We start from the raw sequence: 19,350 nt of genomic DNA on the forward strand, positions 1-19,350 counted from the left end.
GTAACCAGAGAAGGCCCTGCTGGGTGACAGGAGGGCCTGTCCCCCAACCCATGGCAGCATCCCCAGGGGCGGAGCCTCACCAAGGCCCCCATGTTCTCAGCCAGCTCCTGCACTGAGCACCCGGGGTGTAGCAGAGATGAGGCCACACGCACAAATCACACAGCCCAGTCCCTCAAGGTATGGGTGGGGAAGCGGAGGCACACACAGGGGTGACACAGTGCCCAGGAAGGGACCCAGGGCTTCTCACCAGATCCTCAGCGAGTGGGGACTTATTCCTGCCCAGTTCACCAGGGCCCCCCAGCCCCGGCCACCAGCCTGCAGGCATGGTCACGGACACTGGCCAGCCACAGTGTGGCTCAGAGCCCTGTGAGGCAGGTGCCAGGGCCCCCATGCTGCTCCCAGCGACTCTGCCCAGGAAACAGCCGGAAGCCCCTGGAGCCCAGAGATGGACGCTAGGAACACAGCCAGGCAGGGAGGCCAGTGAGGCTGGCCTGCCCTCGGAGTCCACCTCCTCCAGGGGCTGAGCCTGTTCTCTCTCTAGGCCCCAGGCGGGTCGGGGAGCCAGCACGGCCCAGCCTCTGCAATCCCAACACCACCTGCAATCTCCTCTTTTTTTTTGATGGACAAGAAAGGGGATAAAATTGGACTGAAACCAAAATATTTTTCTAGTTAATTTGTAGGATAAGCGAATCCAAAGCATTTCCTTCTCCTGAGCCTGTTTCCCTGGGCTGGGAGGGCGCGAGGTGGCGGCGCCGGCTGCCTCCAGACACAGTTGTCGAGGCGTCGCCAATGCGATTACGGGCGCCGCGGCCCCAGGTGTGCGCTCGCCCGGGCGTGTTTGCCGTACCTGGCCTCATCCTTTTTCCAAAAGCGAAACACGGCGCTTGTGAGCAACTCTCCCCCACTCCACAGAAAATCAGGGGCCGCTCAGCCATGCGAGGTGGGCGCCACTCCAGGGCCCTTCCTGGGGGATGGCAGAGGAAGGCCTCCTGGCACCCTCCATTCTCCGGCTGCCCTGTCGGTCTCACTAGGGATGGCTACAAAAGCGCTGGGTGTATGGAAGAGTGAAATTAACTCCCAGGCTGGGACGTGACCCATTTGGGAAGTGCTTGTTTGGACCGGCTCCCTAGGAGCATGAGGCCCCTGACCTCCTCCCCGAGACAGGGACCTGAACCAAGGCCCACAGTAGCCACAGCATGTTGGAGGTTAGGGGGTCTGGCTTGCAGTGCCCACCACACGCGGGCCAGTAGGTGTCATCTCCCAGCGCCCCCACCCTCACCTCTCACCTGTGCGGAGGAGTGGCCTGCTGCCCGCATCGCCGGGCTGGCCGGAGGTCTTGGAGAGCTTGTTGGCAGATACTTTGTAGAGGACCCCTCCGATGCAGCGGTAGCCTTTGCTCCGCCACCGAGGGGAGCCCGGTTGGGCTTTCCCACCCCCGCTGGCAACTGGACGCAGGCGGTTCAGCACCAGGGACCTGCAGAGACAGGAAATGCCCGTCAAACCTGGCCCCAGGACAAACTACAGTTCTGATGGTCAATGCCAGGGGCCGAGCCCAGGCCTGGCCTCCCAAGGGGGACAGGGAGCAGCACTTGCGGTGGGTACACACTCCAGCTGGGTGACCACGGGCCATTGGCCCAGCTGCCAAGAGACCTCTGTCCCCCTCTGGCCCCCAACCCCCACCTCAGGGACATTTTGGCCGTCATCAGGGAACACTGACAAGGAGTCCCAGGAGGTGGCATCCCCAACCCCACCCACGAGGCTGGGAACTCACGTGCCCCTAGAATCTACGGTGAGGGGCAGCGTCCTCCTCCAGTGCATACCTCCCCCGTGGACATAACCACCCCTGGGCCCTGACCACCTGGCTGTGTGCCAGGGGGTTAGGGTCCCTGGGGCTGCAGGGCAGAGGGGCTGCAACGTGTCCGCATGTTGGTGAGAAGCACACCTGGCCCTTGGCACCTGGGCTGAGGCTCCCTTGAGTCTGCTTCAAGGCTGGGGCTATTTCTACCGATGCGGCCCCGGCACACACCACCCTGGCCATCAGGACCACAGATACCATAGGGTCAGCAGGTTACCCTGCCTCTTCGCCCCTCCACCCTGTCCTGCCTCCCCTTCATCCACAGCTCGGAGAGCCCTGCACTGAGTGCATGGGGACAGCCTCACAGACCCCGGGCCAGGTTTGAGGGAAATGCTGATGTTGCCTCAAGTCCAAGGGCAGAAGAGGCCGTGACAGCCCCTGGAGTTAGCTGAGCCGATGACCCTGGCTAGAGGAAGAGACCTAGGCCGACAGACCCTGAGCCCTGGCAGCCCCCACTCCTGCCAGATACTCCACAGCCTCTGGGAAGCCAAGGGGCAGAGTAGGACAGGAGGGGCCTGAGCTGCACTCCAGAGGCACCTCCCTGCAGCTGCCAGCCACACCCACAGCCCTGCGGACCCACGGGCAAGCAGCCCCCAAGGTAGGGGGCTCAGGGCCTGGCATAGGCGTCTGCAGGGCACGGGGCTGCCAGGGTGCACTTCAGCAGTGATTAGCTCATGCAAATTGAGTTTGATTCCACATGAGCTCACGCTCTGCTCAAGCTGCCATGACCCCTGAGGTGGATACCGTGCCCCCAGCAAATCTGGGCAAGACATTTTTGGGCAGCCATGGGTACGCAGGCAGCAAAGGGACCAGTCAAGTGGGAGGCGAAGACGGGCAGCTCAGGCCTGGCACAGGGCTGTACCCCTGCTCTATGCTCCCCATGCCACACCGGTCCCCATGGCCCTGCGGCTACACAGCCCTCTCTGCTGTGGAGATCCTTTTCCAGCTGGTCTGGGCCAGGGTGGGGTGCCCCCTAGACCCAGGCCTGCAGCATGCATGAAGGTGAGCCTCGCTTGTCTGGCTGGATGGGGCAGGTGCAGGGGGACAGCAGCATATCCATCAAAGCCACCCACGAGGAGCCAACAGACCTGGCGGTACTGGGGATGGAGCAGCCCTGCTGTTGGTTTCAGCCGCCATCCCCACCACTCAGCCCCGCAACCCCTCCGGGCCTTGGACCCTCTGCCTGCAAGCTGGGGTAATTCTCAGCAGCCAGGCGCCTCCAAGGGCCCATTAGAGAGAGAATGGCGCCGGGGATTGGAGGTGCAGTGTAAGTACAAGCACGGCGGCCAGAGCACTTAACCCAGTTTCCTTTAATTAAAATTCAAGTTCACAAACACCCATCTTGGCGGGAAAGAGCCCACCGAGGGGCCTGGCAGTGCTGAGTGGTCTGCCGGCCCCCACCTCCCACCTACCCTGTCTGCGCCCTGCACGCTCCAGCTGCTCCCCGACCCCCAGCCGGGCACTGTCTGGGCCAGAGGGGTGGAGGGTAGGCATCCTGCCAGCCAGATTCAGACCTCCAGGCTCTCATCAGACACTGGGGTCCCAGTGCAGCCCTGGCCTCCAGGTGCCTGCAGGCCCAGCAGGTGCATGGCCTGTGCCTTCAGCTTATCCTGGCACCAGGCCTGGAGGGAAGGCCAGGCCAGGCAGGACCTCCTGCACCAGCCTCTCAGTTGGAGAACCCCATCAGCCTGGGGGGCTCGGAGGCAGGTTCTGACCTTCCACAGGAGCTATGGCCACTGCCTGGGGGACACTCAGCTTGACCCCAAATCCCAGTCGGGCTGAGCCCAGGGCCCTGCACCAGCCCCACAGTACCCACAGGCCTCAGGGGTCTCACCATTGGGAGGGTGAGGGGGCTGGTGGCCAGGGTGCACCCCCCACCACAGCACCAGCCACTCACAGAGCCTCTGGCCATCATACAACCGGGGCCAGAGCTAACTGTGGTCCTTGCCCCGGTAAGGCTGCTCAGGGCCAGCCTGGACTTGCTCCCAGGAGCCCCCAGCTCCCTGCCTCCCAACAGGCTCCAGTGAGTAGATAGTAAGCACCCACTCCTGCACGCCCGACCCCGCCCACAGCACAGGCTGGGTTCAACCCTGGCCACCACAAAGCAGAAGGACCGAGCAGGCAGCAGAGCCGACCCAGCTCTCCGCCTGGGTCCAGCCAGGACACCCTGAGGAGATGGTTGGGAGGGAGGCCCAGAACCCAGGTGTGCAAGGACTCACCTGCAGGACTGTCCCCCTGCCTGAGGCTCACATGGGGACAGGCCACCACCCAATCACTGTGTGGCTCTCCAAAGGCACCTGGAAGGAGGGCAAGGCCCGGGCTGCAGCACCTGCTCCCTTCCCCCAGGGGCAGCCACAGCTGGCCAGGCCCAGGGAAGGGCCCATGGGGCAGAGGCAGCAGGGCCTCTGGGGGTCAGGAGGCACTGGAAGCTTCCAGGACCGCCCCACCCACCAGGGCTGCCCCTCAGCTCTGTCTCAGGAGCTCGGTCTGGCTGGGCGCTACAGCAGCCATGCTCCCGCTCATTCTTATTTTCTTGTTTTTTTGAGATGGAGTTTCGCTCTTGTGACCCAGCCTAGAGTGCAGTGGTGCGATCTCGGCTCACTGCAACCTCCGCCTCCCGGGTTCAAGAGATTCTCCTGCCTCAGCCTCCAGAGTAGCTGGGATTACAGGCATGTGCCAACACGCCCGGCTAATTTTTGTATTTTTAGTAGAGATGGTATTTCACCCCGTTGGCCAAGCTGGTCTCGAACTCCTGACCTCAGGTGATCCAACCGCCTTGGCCTCCCAAAGTGCTGGGATTACAGGCATGAGCCACTGCGCCCAGCCGCCCCTGCTCATTCTTATGGATAAACACGACCAATTAGCTTGTCCTCTTCTCTTCCCTCCTAAAAAAACACCTTACTGGAGTGTGAGAACACCCAGAGGACGTTAGAGGATCTGGGCGGAATGGAGATGTGGCAGCCCCTGCTGAGCTGTCCCGGGATCTGCGCCCGCTCTTCATGCTTGGGAATGTTTCCAGCCCCCCACTGCCCACCACAGCCTGGGAGCCCAGGGCCTCCCGGGAATGGGGCAGGGTGCTTCCCGGTGCTCAGCACACCCAGCCCAAGAGCCTCATTCCGAGAAGCTGCATCCTGGGAAGATGCTGTGGCAGAACCTCGGGCCTGCGCAGGTTGGCGGGGGTGACGGAGAGCTGTCTGGGGTTGCCCTCACCCCTGCCCTCACCCCTGCCCTCGCCCTGGCTGCCTGGCTGGCTTTGGAACCTGCAGCAGGAGGGTGCTGGGAGGGCATGGGGCGAGGGAGGGTCTTGTAGCTTTTCACGGCCGTGGGTGTCACAGAACTCCAGTAAATTGTGACCCTAATGGAGAGGACGGCCTTTGGAAACGAACTGCATTGAGAAGGGGGATGAAATGAATGAGATAATAGGAGGGCCAAGGACCCGGAGCGCGCGTCTGCCCTCACGGAAGGCTCTGTAATTCCTTTTCTGCAACGGGAGCTGCAGATCTAAAGGCCTCTCCCATCCGTCCGGCAGGCCTACGCCGCCAGGAAATTTCATTAACGCTGGAAAATAGGAAAGGTATTAAGCGTGGATAATGAAGGCCAGGGAGGGAACAGTGCCTTAAGATAGTCTTCTTTCTCGCCTTTGTAATGGGAGGCATGAACTTTCCCTTCAAATCCATTTCTAATCCATTTGAAATACTACAGCAAATTATCTTTCCTTCAGCCCGAAAGCGGCCAGCCAATTTACTCCGAATAGAAGTGACAATGCCCCAGGATTTATCACCATAACCTTGACTACACCAGGGCGAGGCTGGGCCTCCCCTCTCCCCCCTGGCGGGGCACAAAGGCCAGGAGGGGGAGATAACATTTTAAATGAAAAGCAGCAGTAATGGGGAGAAAGACACACACACCACAAAAGCAGGTGTATAAAGAAGCTATCTGTGCAGTACTGCCTTAGGAGTAGCCGGAAACTTTCAGGCCAGAGGCTGTCTGGGCTGGCGAGGGGCACCACGGGTGCCCAGAGGGTTGAGCCCAGGCCTTCCTGTCTCTGAAAGCCCCTGTCCTGCCTCAGCCTGGGCCCCTCGGACCTGCTGAGGGCTGCCAGCCCCGCTAGGCACAGGTAGCAACAGTGGGGACGGGCGGACCTCTGGCCCTCGACCCTCAGGGACTCCTCTCGCCTGTCCCCAGGACTTCAGTGGCGCTGGGGGCCTAGCCAAGATGGGAGAGAGGTTCGCTCTGAGGTCTTGGTTTTCCTGAAAGCCCAGGGGCGAACCTGGTGCATCCCCTGCCGGCATCCACAAGGCATGCCCACGCACAGCCTGCCAGCTGCCAGGCTCCCGGGCCTGCAAGCCCCGGCCTGGGCCACTGCTGCCGAGTGGCCCACGCAAGGACTCTGAGGACCAACCATGGACACCCACGCTCTACCCACTCCCTGAGGGCACTGCCCGTGGCAGGTCAGAGCAGCCCCCTCGCCATGTCATGTGGGCCGTGCAGGCTGAGAGGGGCCTCACCCCAGGCCACGTCATTGATCCTGGGCACAGATGCACACACACACGTGGACCAGATCAGTGGCCTCACAGTCAGGGCAGTGCATGCATAGCAAGCAGGCCCCGTGCACTGCCTGCCCGCAGGGTGACAGCCTCAGCACTTGGGCTCCCAGCAGCAGAAGCCCCAGCTCAGCAGAAACACATCTGACAAACCAATGCAGCTCCTCAGGCGAGTCCAGCCCTCTGAGCACCCGGGCCCTTTCAGGCCCTGCTCCCTGCCACGGGCACTGCCTGCGGTGTCTCCGTGCCATGGGACCCAGCTCCGAGACCAATCAGAGAGTGCTGGGCCTGGCAATCAGCGTGACTGGCACACTGGCATGGCAGGAAGGCTAGGGAAGGGGCCCGGTCTCTTGACTCAGGCAGAGGTGGTGAGGGGACTGGGGGAGGCCTCCTTCACCCTAGAGACCCGGGAAGCAGCCCAGCCCCCAGGATGCCCCAGCCGGACACACACTGGTGAGACCCGAGGGTCCAGGCCACAGCCAGGCAGCTTTTAAGCCCGGAAGCTGTGTCTTCCGATTGCCCAGTCCCACAGCACCTTCAGACACATGCTGCCCAGGACAACCTCCCTGAGGCTCTGTGGCTTGTTCAACAGGGTCTTCCAAGGCCTTGGGTCATGTGGCCAGGGGTTCCAGGCCTAGGCCAGATTGCAGGCAGCCCTGGGAAGGCTGGGCCTCTCCGGAGCATCCTCCCAACCCAGCTCCCGGGCCCAGCGGTGCGACCAGTGGCTACACAAGGGCCGACACAGACCACAGTGGGGTCAGAGACCCTCATCTGGAGGAGAGCCGCTGATGGGAACCAGGGGCTCCTTCCCCATAGCAGCCCCTCAGCATCCTTCCCTCTCCACCCTCCCGAAGTTCCCATGCCAGCCTCGGTGACATGGCACCCCATGTGAGCCTGAGTCCCTCCCCACCCCCCCAAAGTTCCCATGCCAGCCTCAGTGACATCCCACCCCACGTGAGCCCCTGAGAACTCCGTGAGGTTGTGTCTGTGCTTGAGGAGAAGACCTGGAAACAGAGAGGTCGCTGTGTGACCAGGGGCGGGAGAGGCGAGGCCAGCAGAGGGGAGAGCCACTCCCGGACCCTCTAGACCTGCCAGGGGCTCCACAGCAGGGAGGGCTGGGATTTGAAGATTTCTTCCTGCCAGGCGCCGCCACAGGGTGGAGCCGGCGAGGGGACATCAGACCCTGGAAGGGAAACTGAAGGCAGACAGGGACGATGGGGACCCTCCAGGACCCTCGTGTTGTCGCCCTGCACCTCCAGCTGTGGCCAATCCAGCTCCAGTCTTGTCTGTTAAACACACTCCAGCACTAGCTGGCCCTCCTGCTCCCACAGCCAGGCCCCGCAGCCAGTGTCGGTCAGCAGTTCTCCCCATGAGGGGCCTCATCAGCCTCCACTCAGACCCCCTGCCCAGGGCCCTCAGCCTCACCACTGACAGAAGCCCTGCTCCGAGACAATGCCCAGGCCCTGAACACGCCACGCAGAGCCCCAGGCCGGCACAGAGCCAGCTGGGTCTCCGCCCTGGTTCACAGCTGAAAGGGGGGCTGCACCCACCCCACCCTGCCAGTTGGTTTGAAAACTGCACATCTGATCAAGTCCCTGCCAAGACCCTGCAGTGGGTCCCCTTGTTCTCAAGATGACCAGGTCAGAAGGCCCTGCGGGGCCAGGCACTCAGGTCCTGCTGGCCACAGCCCCCACGCAGCCTCCCTCCAGCCTAGAACTCCAGTTCCCCTGGGAAGTTCTGGTTTCTGGAAAGCACCGTGCTCCCTCCTGGCACCAGGTCTTTGCACATGCTGTCCCTCTGTCCAGATCCCAGGGCAGGCCTGAGGCCAAGTGCAGATGTCACAGCACTGGGGAGGCTGGCCCTACTTACCACTGGGGAAAATGAGCACAGGGGCCATATCTGCAGAGACCACTGCTGCACCCCTGGCCCTGCGGATGTGCCGGGCACGCAGGGGGCTCTGTAAATGTGTGTTGCGAGAACACACCCAAGTGTGTGCCACCCTGGGGCTCCCAGGACTTTAAGAGGTCCTAAGGGAGGAGTGTGGGGTGGGGAAGGGTCAGGAGGCCCTGGTCAGTTACAGACACTCAGGAAGGAGACCTGTGGCAGGGAGGTGGCTGCCAGGGCTTGGTCAGCAGATACAAGGAGTGGGCTCAGGCAGCAAGAGCCAGGCACTGGGAATGCGGGCTGGGGCAAGATGGGCTCTCTGAGAACAAAGGGAGCAGCGGGGCTCAAGGAGGGAGGCATGGTCAGAACACATGCCCTGAGAGCTCCGAGAAGGGCGAGCCTGTCCCTGTCTCCCCAGGACGATGGCCAGCCTGCTACGGAGGTGACACAGGGATGTGCAACATGCAGACGTGGAAAGACCCTTAGGGGCACAAGTATGGTGACAGCAGGAGAGGCCGAGGGCTGAGCGAGGTCTTGGCCCGGTCCTAGCAGCCAGAAGAGGCAGGACCACAGGAGCAGGTACTGGGCCACGGGGACATGACCTCAGGGCCTCCTAGGCCGGGGTTGCGTCTGTGTGTGGGCTGGGGACCCACCAGCCCCTGGCCAGGCCGCCCAGGCCAGTGGCAAGGTGCAGTAGACAGGCAGACCAGCTGAGACACAGAGAAAACAACCGGGGAAGCATTTTTCAGGAAATGGAGCACAATTTTTCGAAGCTTGGAGCCCAAGCGGGGAGTGCGAAGTCAGCAGAAGAGGAGCAGCCGGGGGGAGGCGGTGCCGCAGCCAATCCCCAAGTAGGTCAGGCAGAGCCGCGCCGTGACAGGCACTAAACTGCTTAAGTGGGGCTTTCCACTGGAAACGCTGACACCCCCATCACAGTGCTGGCTCGGGAGGGCAAGCATGCGTGTGTGCCCATGGGTGTGTGCGTGTGGGGCTGGCTGGAAGCCTCCCTCCCGGTTTCTCCTGGTGCTGAGCCACTGCGGCCCCCAAATGGGTTGGCCAGGTTACATGGGGCCCTTGCCTGGAGAGGCCCAGCCCGTGAGGCTGGGGCAATGCAGGGGAGGTGGTTCTACTGGACAGACACTCACAGAATGTCCTGAGTTCCGGAGGAGGAAGACAGAGTCCCTCGGGGGAGGGGCCCAAGCTGGGCCGGCAGGGAGGGGCGCTCAGGCCAGACAGAGCAGAGGCGTGCAGTGGGGGTGCTAGGCAGGCTCCCGGCTCCTGGACCCTGCCCCCACGATCTCAGGGGCAGGGCTAAGTGCTCAAGGGCCTGTGGCTGCCAGGGCTGAAGTCTGACTACATGGTGGCCACGCAGGCCTCACAATGGCTATGGCCACCTGATCTCACAGAAAGGACCCTCTTCTAACTTATTCCTCACAAGTCTGGCCCCCTGTCCTCCAAACCCCTATACCCAGACCATGGGGCCCTCACCAGCTCCAAGGGGCCTCCAGGTACCTGGGGCAGTAGCTGCTGTTCAGCAGGGGCTCCAGTGCCATGGCCAGATGGGCTCTCTAGTCTCCCGCTGTCACCCCCACAGCATCTACCTCCCAGTACAGGGGCCTGCAGAGACCAGCCAGCCGCTCAGCTTTCCAGGACACACCTCCAGCAGGCAGGCAGGGTTACAGGCCTGGGTGGGAGCTGAGACCCCTGCACCAGAGGCCAGGGGCGCCATGAGGGAAAGAGCCATGTAGCCTTAGGGACAGCAGCCTTGTTTGGGGGCCCCATGAGGACAGGGACAGCCTTGAGTGCGACTGGTCCAGCTGAGGCTGAGCAGGGCTGGCTCCCCGGGCCCCTGGGCTGACTCGTGGGGCGGAGGCTCTGTTGTGACACCTGAGGACTTCCTCATTGGGCACTGGTCCTTCCGAGGGCCACCCCTGCCCCGTCTCACCCCAGTAATGAATAAGAAGGATTCGGAGGCGCCTCTGCAGCCTGGCTGGGTGGCAGGGGGCAATACTAATTACACTGCCTCCGTTACAAACGTCGTGCTCCGTTATGAGGGGCTGGGACTATTTTATGTATTTTATGTGCTCACATCTATTCAATTGGTATTTCGATCAATGGATGCATTACAAGCTTTCCCTTTAGAGCCTAATAAACAACAAGATGGAAAGTAAAATTCTCCATAAAATGACACTTCTAAAAATCCATTTCAGCTGAAGCTATTGGTATTTTGTATGTCAGCTGCAAAAAAACAAGTATTAGTGGGACTTCATGGCCCCAGAGTGCCAAGTTCAGCTTGTCCGGCAGAGGTGCCAGGCGGCCAGGTGCAGCTGTCCTTGGCGGGCCTGCAACCCTCTGCACCTGTGCCACCCTTTGGGCTGGGTCATCGGCCCAGGACCCACTCTGTCTGTGCCGGCTACTGAGGGGCAGGCTGGCCAGGAATCCTGCCTAGGCCCTCAAGGACCCCTCAGGTCACTGCTGTCTAAAGAGACTCACAGCAGACATCCCCCCACTCCCAGACCCTGGGACGGCCCCTCCGAAGACCACACAGCAAATCCGGCTCAGCTCCCTGGAAAGGGGTGGTGACCTCAGCAAACTTCATGCGGCCCTCGCAAGGACAGTGGTATCTGCAAAAACCACGGGAAACCCACAATAAAAACCCACTCACTTCAGAGGGGTAACCGGAACTGATTATGAAGCAAAGATGTGTGAAAACCAAAAGCCTTGCAAGACACCGGCAAACACCAGTTGGAACATACAAAGAAGAGAAGACAGAAACACTCCAAAATAACTGAGGAAAAATTCTACAGCAAGTGTGCCCGGCCAACATGCGGAAGTTATGGAGCATGGGTCCCCCTGGTGCTGAGAACAGGAGGGAGGCAGGCAGGGCCAGGGATCTGAGGTGTTTGTGTGTGTGGCTGAAATCCTAAGAAGAAAATGCAAATCTATGATTTGGAGGCTGGTTCCTTGGTGAGGCCGAGAACCCGGTCCAGTGTTTCTAAGGTGATCTGGAAGAGTAAGCATTCAGGAATAACGAAGGGCACAGACAAGTGGGTCAACAGCGAGGATGGAGAGTCTGGGAACAGCCCATACATCTGCTCACCCGAGTGATGCGGGCGCCCCTGCACCTGAGTGGATCAGGATCTCATTTCAATACATGTGTCTCCATGGGGAGACAAAAGGACTTTGGCCCCTACCTCAGACCACAAGTAAAAATTAATTCAAGAAGCCTCAGGCTTAAAATGTAAAAGCTAAAATAGCCAAGCTTCTAGAAGAAAACATGAATGTGGGATAGACAAACATTTCTTAAACAGGACAAAAAGAGCACTACTCATAAAAGGCTGAAAAACCAGACGCCGTGGAAGAGCAGGCCCCTGGCTGTAAGCAGACCTGTGGGGCGGAAGACATCCACAACAAAAACAAACTTCCACAAATCAGCCAAAAGGCAAATCACACAAAAACAGGCCAACACCCAAAGAGGCCCTTTACAGTAAAGAAGGGCACCACCACGAGACCTGAGTGAAGAAAAAGATGCCCAGCAATGCCAGCCAGCGGGATGGGCGTGAGGCCCCTAACCCCCCAGCATGGTGAGAACAGGAGACACGGGCCTGGAATCCTGGCCAAGGCCACGGGCCAGCCACAATGCTCACGTGCTGCTGCTGGCAGGCTGGGACAGCTACCTGGGACACACTCTGGCCTCAGCTTCCAAAACTCAGTGTCCATCACCCTCTGAGGCAGCAGCTCCACAGAAACGAGGGCTACCAGGCACCCAGAGACACACCCAAGACAGCAGCTTCATAACTGGCAAGGATGGGAGAGACTCCAGATACCTACCCATCAACTGCAAGATGGACACACATGGCGTATCCGTATCACAGAACACCACACAGCAGGGAAAAAGAATGAGTTCCCGCCAGAAGCGGCACTGCAGCGGAGTGACAAACGTGGGCGCCTACGGCTGCCTGGCTGCTGTCATGGAACGCTCTGCACTGGGTGGCTACAACAACAGAAACACGCTTTCTCACAAGGCTGGGGCGCCACATCGAGGCGCTGGCAAGGCTGGTTTCTGGTGGGGGTTGGGGCGCCACATCGAGGCGCTGGCAAGGCTGGTTTCTGGTGGGGGTTGGGGCGCCACATCGAGGCGCTGGCAAGGCTGGTTTCTGGTGGGGGTTGGGGCGCCACATCGAGGCGCTGGCAAGGCTGGTTTCTGGTGAGGTCTCCCTTCCTGGCTTGTACTGTGCTCCTGTGGCTTTTCCTCTGGGCATGTGCCCCTGGTGGCACTTTTCATTCTTGTAAGGATATTAGTCCTAGTGGATCAGGGCCAAACACGTATAATCCCATTTAACCTCAATTACCTGTTTGAAGACTCCAACCCCAAATGCAGTCACATTGGGGGTTAGGGTTTCCATCTATGAACTTGGTGGGGGACACAATTCAGTCCATGAAAAGTGATGAACAAAAGAAGTCAGACACAGAACGGCGGCCGCTACATGACCCCACCACCACGACGCTCACACACAAAACAGCACCTGCTAACGACCCCACCACCATGAAGCTCACACACAAAACAGCACCCGCTACACGGCCCCATCACCACGAAGCTCACACATAAAACAGCACCTGCTCCACGACCCCATCACCACAAAGCTCACACACAAAACAGCACCTGCTACACGGCCCCATCACCACGAAGCTCAGACACAGAACAGCACCCGCTACATGACCCCATCACCACGAAGCTCAGACACAGAACAGCACCCGCTACATGACCCCATCACCACAAAGCTCAGACACAGAACGGCACCCGCTACACGGCCCCATCACCACGAAGCTCACACACAAAACAGCACCTGCTCCACGACCCCATCACCACGAAGCTCACACACAAAACAGCACCTGCTCCACGACCCCATCACCACGAAGCTCACACACAAAACAGCACCTGCTACAAGACCCATCACCACGAAGCTCAGACACAGAACAGTACCTGCTACACGACCCCATCACCACGAAGCTCACACACAGAACGGCACCCGCCACACGGCCCCATCACCATGAAGCTCAGACACAGAATGGTACCTGCTACATGGCCCCATCACCATGAAGCTCTGACACAGAACAGCACCCGCTACATGACCCCATCACCACGAAGCTCACAGAACGGCACCCGCTACATGGCCCCATCATCACGAAGTTCAGGAACAGGCAAAGCCAATCGAGGTAGGCAGAGAGCAGAAAAGCAGGTGCTCATGGGGTAGACATGAGTGGGAAGGGCCAGAGGGAAGCTTCCAGAACTCATGCCATCTTTGGTAGGAAAGGCTGTTCTAAGCACATCAATACATGAAATCTCAAGAGACTGACAGATTTAAGTGTACAGAAAAGTAAAAACTTCTGCAAACATCCTCACGAAATTCAAAGTGAGGAAAATGACAAAAAGGCGACTCCCCCTGAACACTTGGGAGTTCCATGAATCCATAAGAAACAAGCCAGCTGGAGACAAGCGAATAGGGAACACAAACCATGTTGAACCTGACCAAGAATTAAAGTTAAGCCTGGATGGCACCCTCCTCAGATCCGCTGTCCATGTTTCTGCCCGTGGCTGCTGACGCTGACGAGGCCCGGAAGGGCCAGCAGTCCATGCCCTTTCTGTCCCCCAAGCCAGTGAGCGCTGACCTCCAGGACTGTTCATCTGGATGAAGCCGCTTCTCTGGGAAGGGCCTAAGACCAGCAATGAGAGGAGCGAGGTGGGGCCTGGGTGGGGATCAGCTTGTGTCTACCTGGCCAAATGTCATTGCCTGCAGGGAGCCTTCTAGGCTACAGACACCAGAGAAAGGTTGGAGCTGGGTCTGGTACCTGTGCCCTAACTGAATCCTCTCCTTGCTCTGCCACTCCCCATGACTGCTAGTACCCACTGGGCAGGGGACGCCCCAGGTGGGAAGGGCTCAGCCAGGGCCTGGCTCCAAGAAGCTGGGTAGGGTGGGGTGGGGAAGTCCTGGAGGACGCGCAGCCAATGGAAAGGAGGGAGCTGGGGCCCCTCAGCCAACCTTTGGGGGGATGCGCCCTCCCACCGCGGCTGGGCCACGGAGCCCCGCACACCACCGCCTGGCCCCTCCCACTGCCCTGGCCCAGGGGGGCGGGGGGCCAGGGGAGGAGCCGGCTGGAAGCAGCCTCCGCAGGCAAGGGGGCGCCTCGCCCCTGTCCCGCCCCAGGACCGCCCCAGGACCGCCCCAGGCAAGCCAGAGCACTGAGGGTACTGAGCTGGGCCACAATTTATACCCACCCGCCTATGCTTTATGGCTTTCTTAATTCGGCTCCTGCTACTATTAATGTAGTTAATGCTAAGATTATATCTATTTTCTGGCGTCAGGCGGTGATTTATTCAAGCCATTTTTCCGGTGGAGGCTCCCACGCTGTTAAATCAAGCGCCTTGCCAATTAAGTGCTGACTTGGGAAGTGGACGCAATCTTAGCAGACATCCAACCGCAAATTAAACCACGCCTGACTCTGGGGAGTGGACGGGGCAGCGGGACCCTTGCTGACTTGCAGGAAAGTCAGAAAAAGTGGTGGGTGCATCCTACCCACCGTGGTCCCTGGGCCGGTCCCTGGGCCTGTCCCTGAGCCACGGGTCTCTGGAACTGCAGCCCACACCCACACTCCAGGCCACAGGGTTCCAGGGAAACACCTTTAGACACCCGTGGTTCCTAAACCACGCCCAGCAGGCACCTGACACGCAGGGCCCTGGCAGGTGCTGGGGATGGGGCGGGGGGGGAAGGGGGCCATGAGGAAGGCGGGAGCCTCCCCAGCAGGTGGGTGGGGCTGCACAGTGCTCAGCAGCTGGGAGGCCCCTCGGGGCCTGGACCCTGCAGGAGTCTCACCCACAGTCCCATCTCTGAGGGCCCACATAGCAATACAATAGAAAGGAGGTAGGGAGGCCAGGGTTGGGGGCAGCCAGGCTAAGGACTCCCACCCCCAACAGGCCCAGCTCTCCTGAACACTCCTGTCCCCTGTGGGGGCCTCAGTCCTCTGTCAGGCACTGTCCACATGCCAAATGCAGTGGCCACCCAGGCCCAGCCCAGAGAACCTGCTGTCACCCTCCTTCCCAGTGGGACCCTGGGACGAGGTATGCAAATGCGCCACCCTTGTCCATCTGCCAGATACTCAGCCCAGCCTTGAGAGGTTAATCATGTTTTGGGGTGAGATCTGGCTGGAGGATTGATATATTCAAGGAGTTAAATAAGATACTGATGGCTGGGTGCAGTGGCTCACGCCTGTAATCCCAGCACTTTGGGAGGCCAAGGCAGGCGGATCACTTGAGGTCAGGAGTTTGAAACCAGCCTGGCCAACATGGTGAAACCCTGTCTCTACTAAAAATACAAAAATTAGCCATGAGTGGTGGTGGGCGCCTGTAATCCCAGCTACTCCGGAGGCTGAGGTGGGAGAACTGCTTGACCCCAGGAGGCAGAGCCTGCAGTGAGCCGAGACTGCACTCCAGCCTGGGCAACAAAGCAAGACTCCGTCTCAAAATAAATAAATAAATAAATAAATAAATATTGACTATGTAAATGATACTTTACGACCACCTCTAAAACCAAGGTAAAGTGGTATTTAAAACGGCGTTTAACTGTGTAAGGCACCCAGGTAGCGCCGGGTGACAAGGACATTTTATTTCTTCCTGTCAGGGGTGGTTTTTCAGTTTCCAGGAATGTCCACGCTTGCCCCTCCCTCCAGGGAGCCCAGGCACCAACTGGCAGACACACACATGTCCACGGCTGGGCAGACGCGGCAGGAGGGCCCAGGCACGGGGGCTCCGCCCTCCCCAGCCTGAGGGGAATTCCACGGATCCCACAGGAAACCCCGGGGGCCCTTGAGCTCCCTCCCCGAAGGTCCTTGTGCAAACTGAAGGAAGGCTCCCTCCAGATTTGTCACCAGACGCTTCCTGCAGCCTGTCCCTGCGAGCCACTGCCGGCCCACAGGGAACCACGCTGTGGCCTGCGGTTCCGCCAAGGTGGCAGCAGCATCTCACCAGGGAGCTCCTGCATCCTGTCCCAAGGGCTTGCCCACAACAGGGACAGGGACAGCCATTCACAGCCAGGCCTGGGCGAGGCTCACACCCGTATGACCCCACAGGAGCCAGCCCGAAAGGGCAAAGCAGCATCTTGAGCCCCACGGCTGGAGACGCAATGTGCCACACCCAGCTCGGGGCACATGCCCCATCACCAGCTCCTCAGGCCAGCCCAGCCTGGAGCCATGCATTGGTCACAGTAGTACAGAGAGGACTCCCCTGTCCTGGACTCACGGGTCCCTCTGCCACCGTTGCCCAGCAGGCCATGCTCTCACAGCAGGGATGGGGTGGACTGAGCAGAGGCGCCCCCCGGGGCAGGGGAGGCAGAGGCTGTGCAGGGCTGTGGGGCCGGGTGCAGGGTGGGCCCTAGAGAAGGAGCAGAACAGGGCATGACTCTCTCAGTCCTGCAGGCACAGGACACTCTCGGCCCTGGGCCTGGCTTGGACTCCATTCACAGCACCTACTCCTTTTGGCCTCCCTCTTTGCTAGGAAGCCCTCGGCCACCCTGTTTCTGGCAGCCCACCCCACAGGCGCATTGCCTCCACCTGGTGCACCAGGCGCAGCACCTGAGCATGGCTTGTATCCCTGGGGAGGAGGGCAGAGAAGGAGTAAAAGCAGAAAGAGGGCACACTACAGAGAGGTGGACACATGCGTGCAGAGAGGGGATGGAGAGGAGAAACAAGAAGGAAAAGACAGACGTGCGTGGGACCAAAGGGTGGAGGCCTAAGAGGCACAGAGATGCAGGGACCAGCAGGCCCAGGTCAGGCGGTAAAGCCTGGGGGCGAGGAGTGTGCTGGCCTTGGTGGCTTCCAGGCGCCCCCTCCACACCGCCCACCCACTGAAAACACCACAGTCAGGGGATACACACCACGGACTGGCCCAGTGAGGGGGATCTGGTGGCAGCCACCTCCCTCCTCCACACCAGGGCCTCAGCATCAGGCCATCCCAGGGCCCTGGCCCACCTTATCCCCCACCATCTGGACCCTCAGTCCAGGACACACTGGCCCTGACCCTCTGCAGCACTGACCACAGGACCATCCTGAACTCCCTGCCAAGAGCTGCCCACCTGTAGCGACAGGAATGGAGCCAGCAAACAGATCTGGACCCAGAGCCACTGCCAGCTTGATGCTCAGCTCCCAAGGGACTGATGCCAGAGGGGCCTGGGGAGGGCCTCACCTCGCACCCACACCTGTGTGGGCACCTGACCGCATGCACGTCCTGCTGGTCAGAACAGCAAAGGAGGAAGGCACCCTGGCCCAGGGGCTCCCTCTTCAGGGTCCTGTGTCCTGGCCCAGGGGCTCACTCCTCAGGGTCCTGTGTCCTGGCCCAGATCTGCCCTGCCTGCCAGCGAGGGCTGGGGTCTAAGATCTCCAGGAAAAAGTCCCTCTCCCTTCATCCAGAAAAAGTCCCAGAGGATCAGAGGTGTCCCTCAGGGACATCCCAGCCTCAGTGTGGACGCGGGCTAGCTCAGGCCCTGGCAAGACTGGCTCTCCTCCCTCTTCCCTACCCCAAACCACCAAGGCCGAGGCTGCAGGAGGGGTCTGGCCCTTGGCCACACCTGGAGAAGGTGGCAGGTATGCAAGCTCGGGGGGATGCCAGCTCAGCCCTACTGCCATGGGCACTGCCAAGGACTCCACTCACAAAGCCAAAAGGCCTGCCTGCCTCAAACAAACAGAGAAATAAATAAATAATCACAGCACACTTTGAAACGACTTCCAAATTAAGAGTTGCATCCATGCTGTCAAGCCCCTGCTAGCAGCTTCTGTGGCACCTTCCGTGCAAAACCGTATCTCAGCCCATTTATTAGAATGATGAAGGCAAAAGGGATCTAAAAATTGCACTCCTTCCTTAATGAGCAGCCGAAGGGATCGGTAAGCATAATTTCAGAGGCCAGTAATATTTTATATAATCGCCGAGTGGTTTAAATTGAAAACCCCCAACTGAATCAATATTTACTGCATTGAAACGAAATGAATAGTAATAAGTCACTAAGCTCCCTGTCCTGTTTCATAAAATAAAAAATTATAAAAATGAGCACAGGCACAGGGAGGCCATCACATTAACTTTTACAGCACTTGGGGAGCCGTAACCGCCTGTTCCCATAAAATAAAATTCTAAAAAACCTGCCGGAGTCCTGCCTCAGCAGCACGTGGGGAAGCATGGGGAGTGGGGGGGAAGGGGAGCTCTGAGGGCCGTCCCCACAGGCCTCCCCAGGGACAGGATGGGCCCCAAGACCCCACAGGCTGACCACGCCTGGTGCCCACCCACACCCCACACAGAGGCCCAGAGTGCCCTGCACCCAGCTCCAGCAGAAACTCCCTGCTACCCTCAGGCCGAACTTCCTGCTTTGATTTCTTTACCAGTTTTCTCAAATTCCAGAGCATCTCAGAGAGCGTGAATGAGAAGCTCAGGCAACGGGACCAGTGGCAGCCCACCAGCCCTCCCTCTGACCAGGCCCCAGGCTCTGGGTGGGAAAAGCACAAATGCCTGCCAGCGTGGGGAATGGGGCTTCGGCAGACGACCCCCCGAGGGGTGAACACAGGACCCCACCCCACAGTGCAGGAGCCTGTGGCCACCCCTGCAAACAGGCCCACACAAGGCCTGGGAAGGTCAGGGCTTCAGAGCACAGCGGCGCTAGCAGAGCCCAGAGTGAGGGCCAGCCGGGACAGGAGGGAAGCGGCAGGTCGGGGGATGGGGGTGCTGTGGGCAGACACACGAGGGGATGGGAGCACAGGAACACGGCCCCCAGAGGGCCAGGAGCCCCCGCACTCACCCTGAGACCCTGGGCAGGAACAAAGGCCTCATTCCACCAGGTAAGGCTGGCTCAGCAAGGTGGGGAAGGGGGCCTTCTGCAGTCAAGAATGAGGAGCCAGAATACTGGTCACAAACAGGCAAATGGCCTGAGCAGATCTTTCACACAGGAAGACAACCAATGGCCTTACGTTAGCCCGAGTAGGTACTCAACATCACTGGACATTAGGGAAACACAAATTAAAACCACAGTGAGA

At 59.8% G+C, this 19,350-nt stretch overlaps 1 protein-coding gene across 1 annotated transcript in view; it reads right to left on the bottom strand.

Moving 5' to 3' along the window:
* The window catches only part of ZC3H3 (zinc finger CCCH-type containing 3), a 103,650-nt gene that overhangs the window by 35,588 nt on the left and 48,712 nt on the right, over positions 1-19,350 (bottom strand). Inside the window, exon 5 of the mRNA XM_024250868.3 lies at positions 1,287-1,474. Within this exon, the coding sequence (XP_024106636.3) occupies positions 1,287-1,474 (188 nt within the window). The remainder of the gene's footprint in view (positions 1-1,286; positions 1,475-19,350) is intronic.

Source organism: Pongo abelii, chromosome 7 (assembly GCF_028885655.2).
Source record: "Pongo abelii isolate AG06213 chromosome 7, NHGRI_mPonAbe1-v2.0_pri, whole genome shotgun sequence".
Taxonomy (NCBI): Eukaryota; Metazoa; Chordata; class Mammalia; order Primates; family Hominidae; genus Pongo; species Pongo abelii.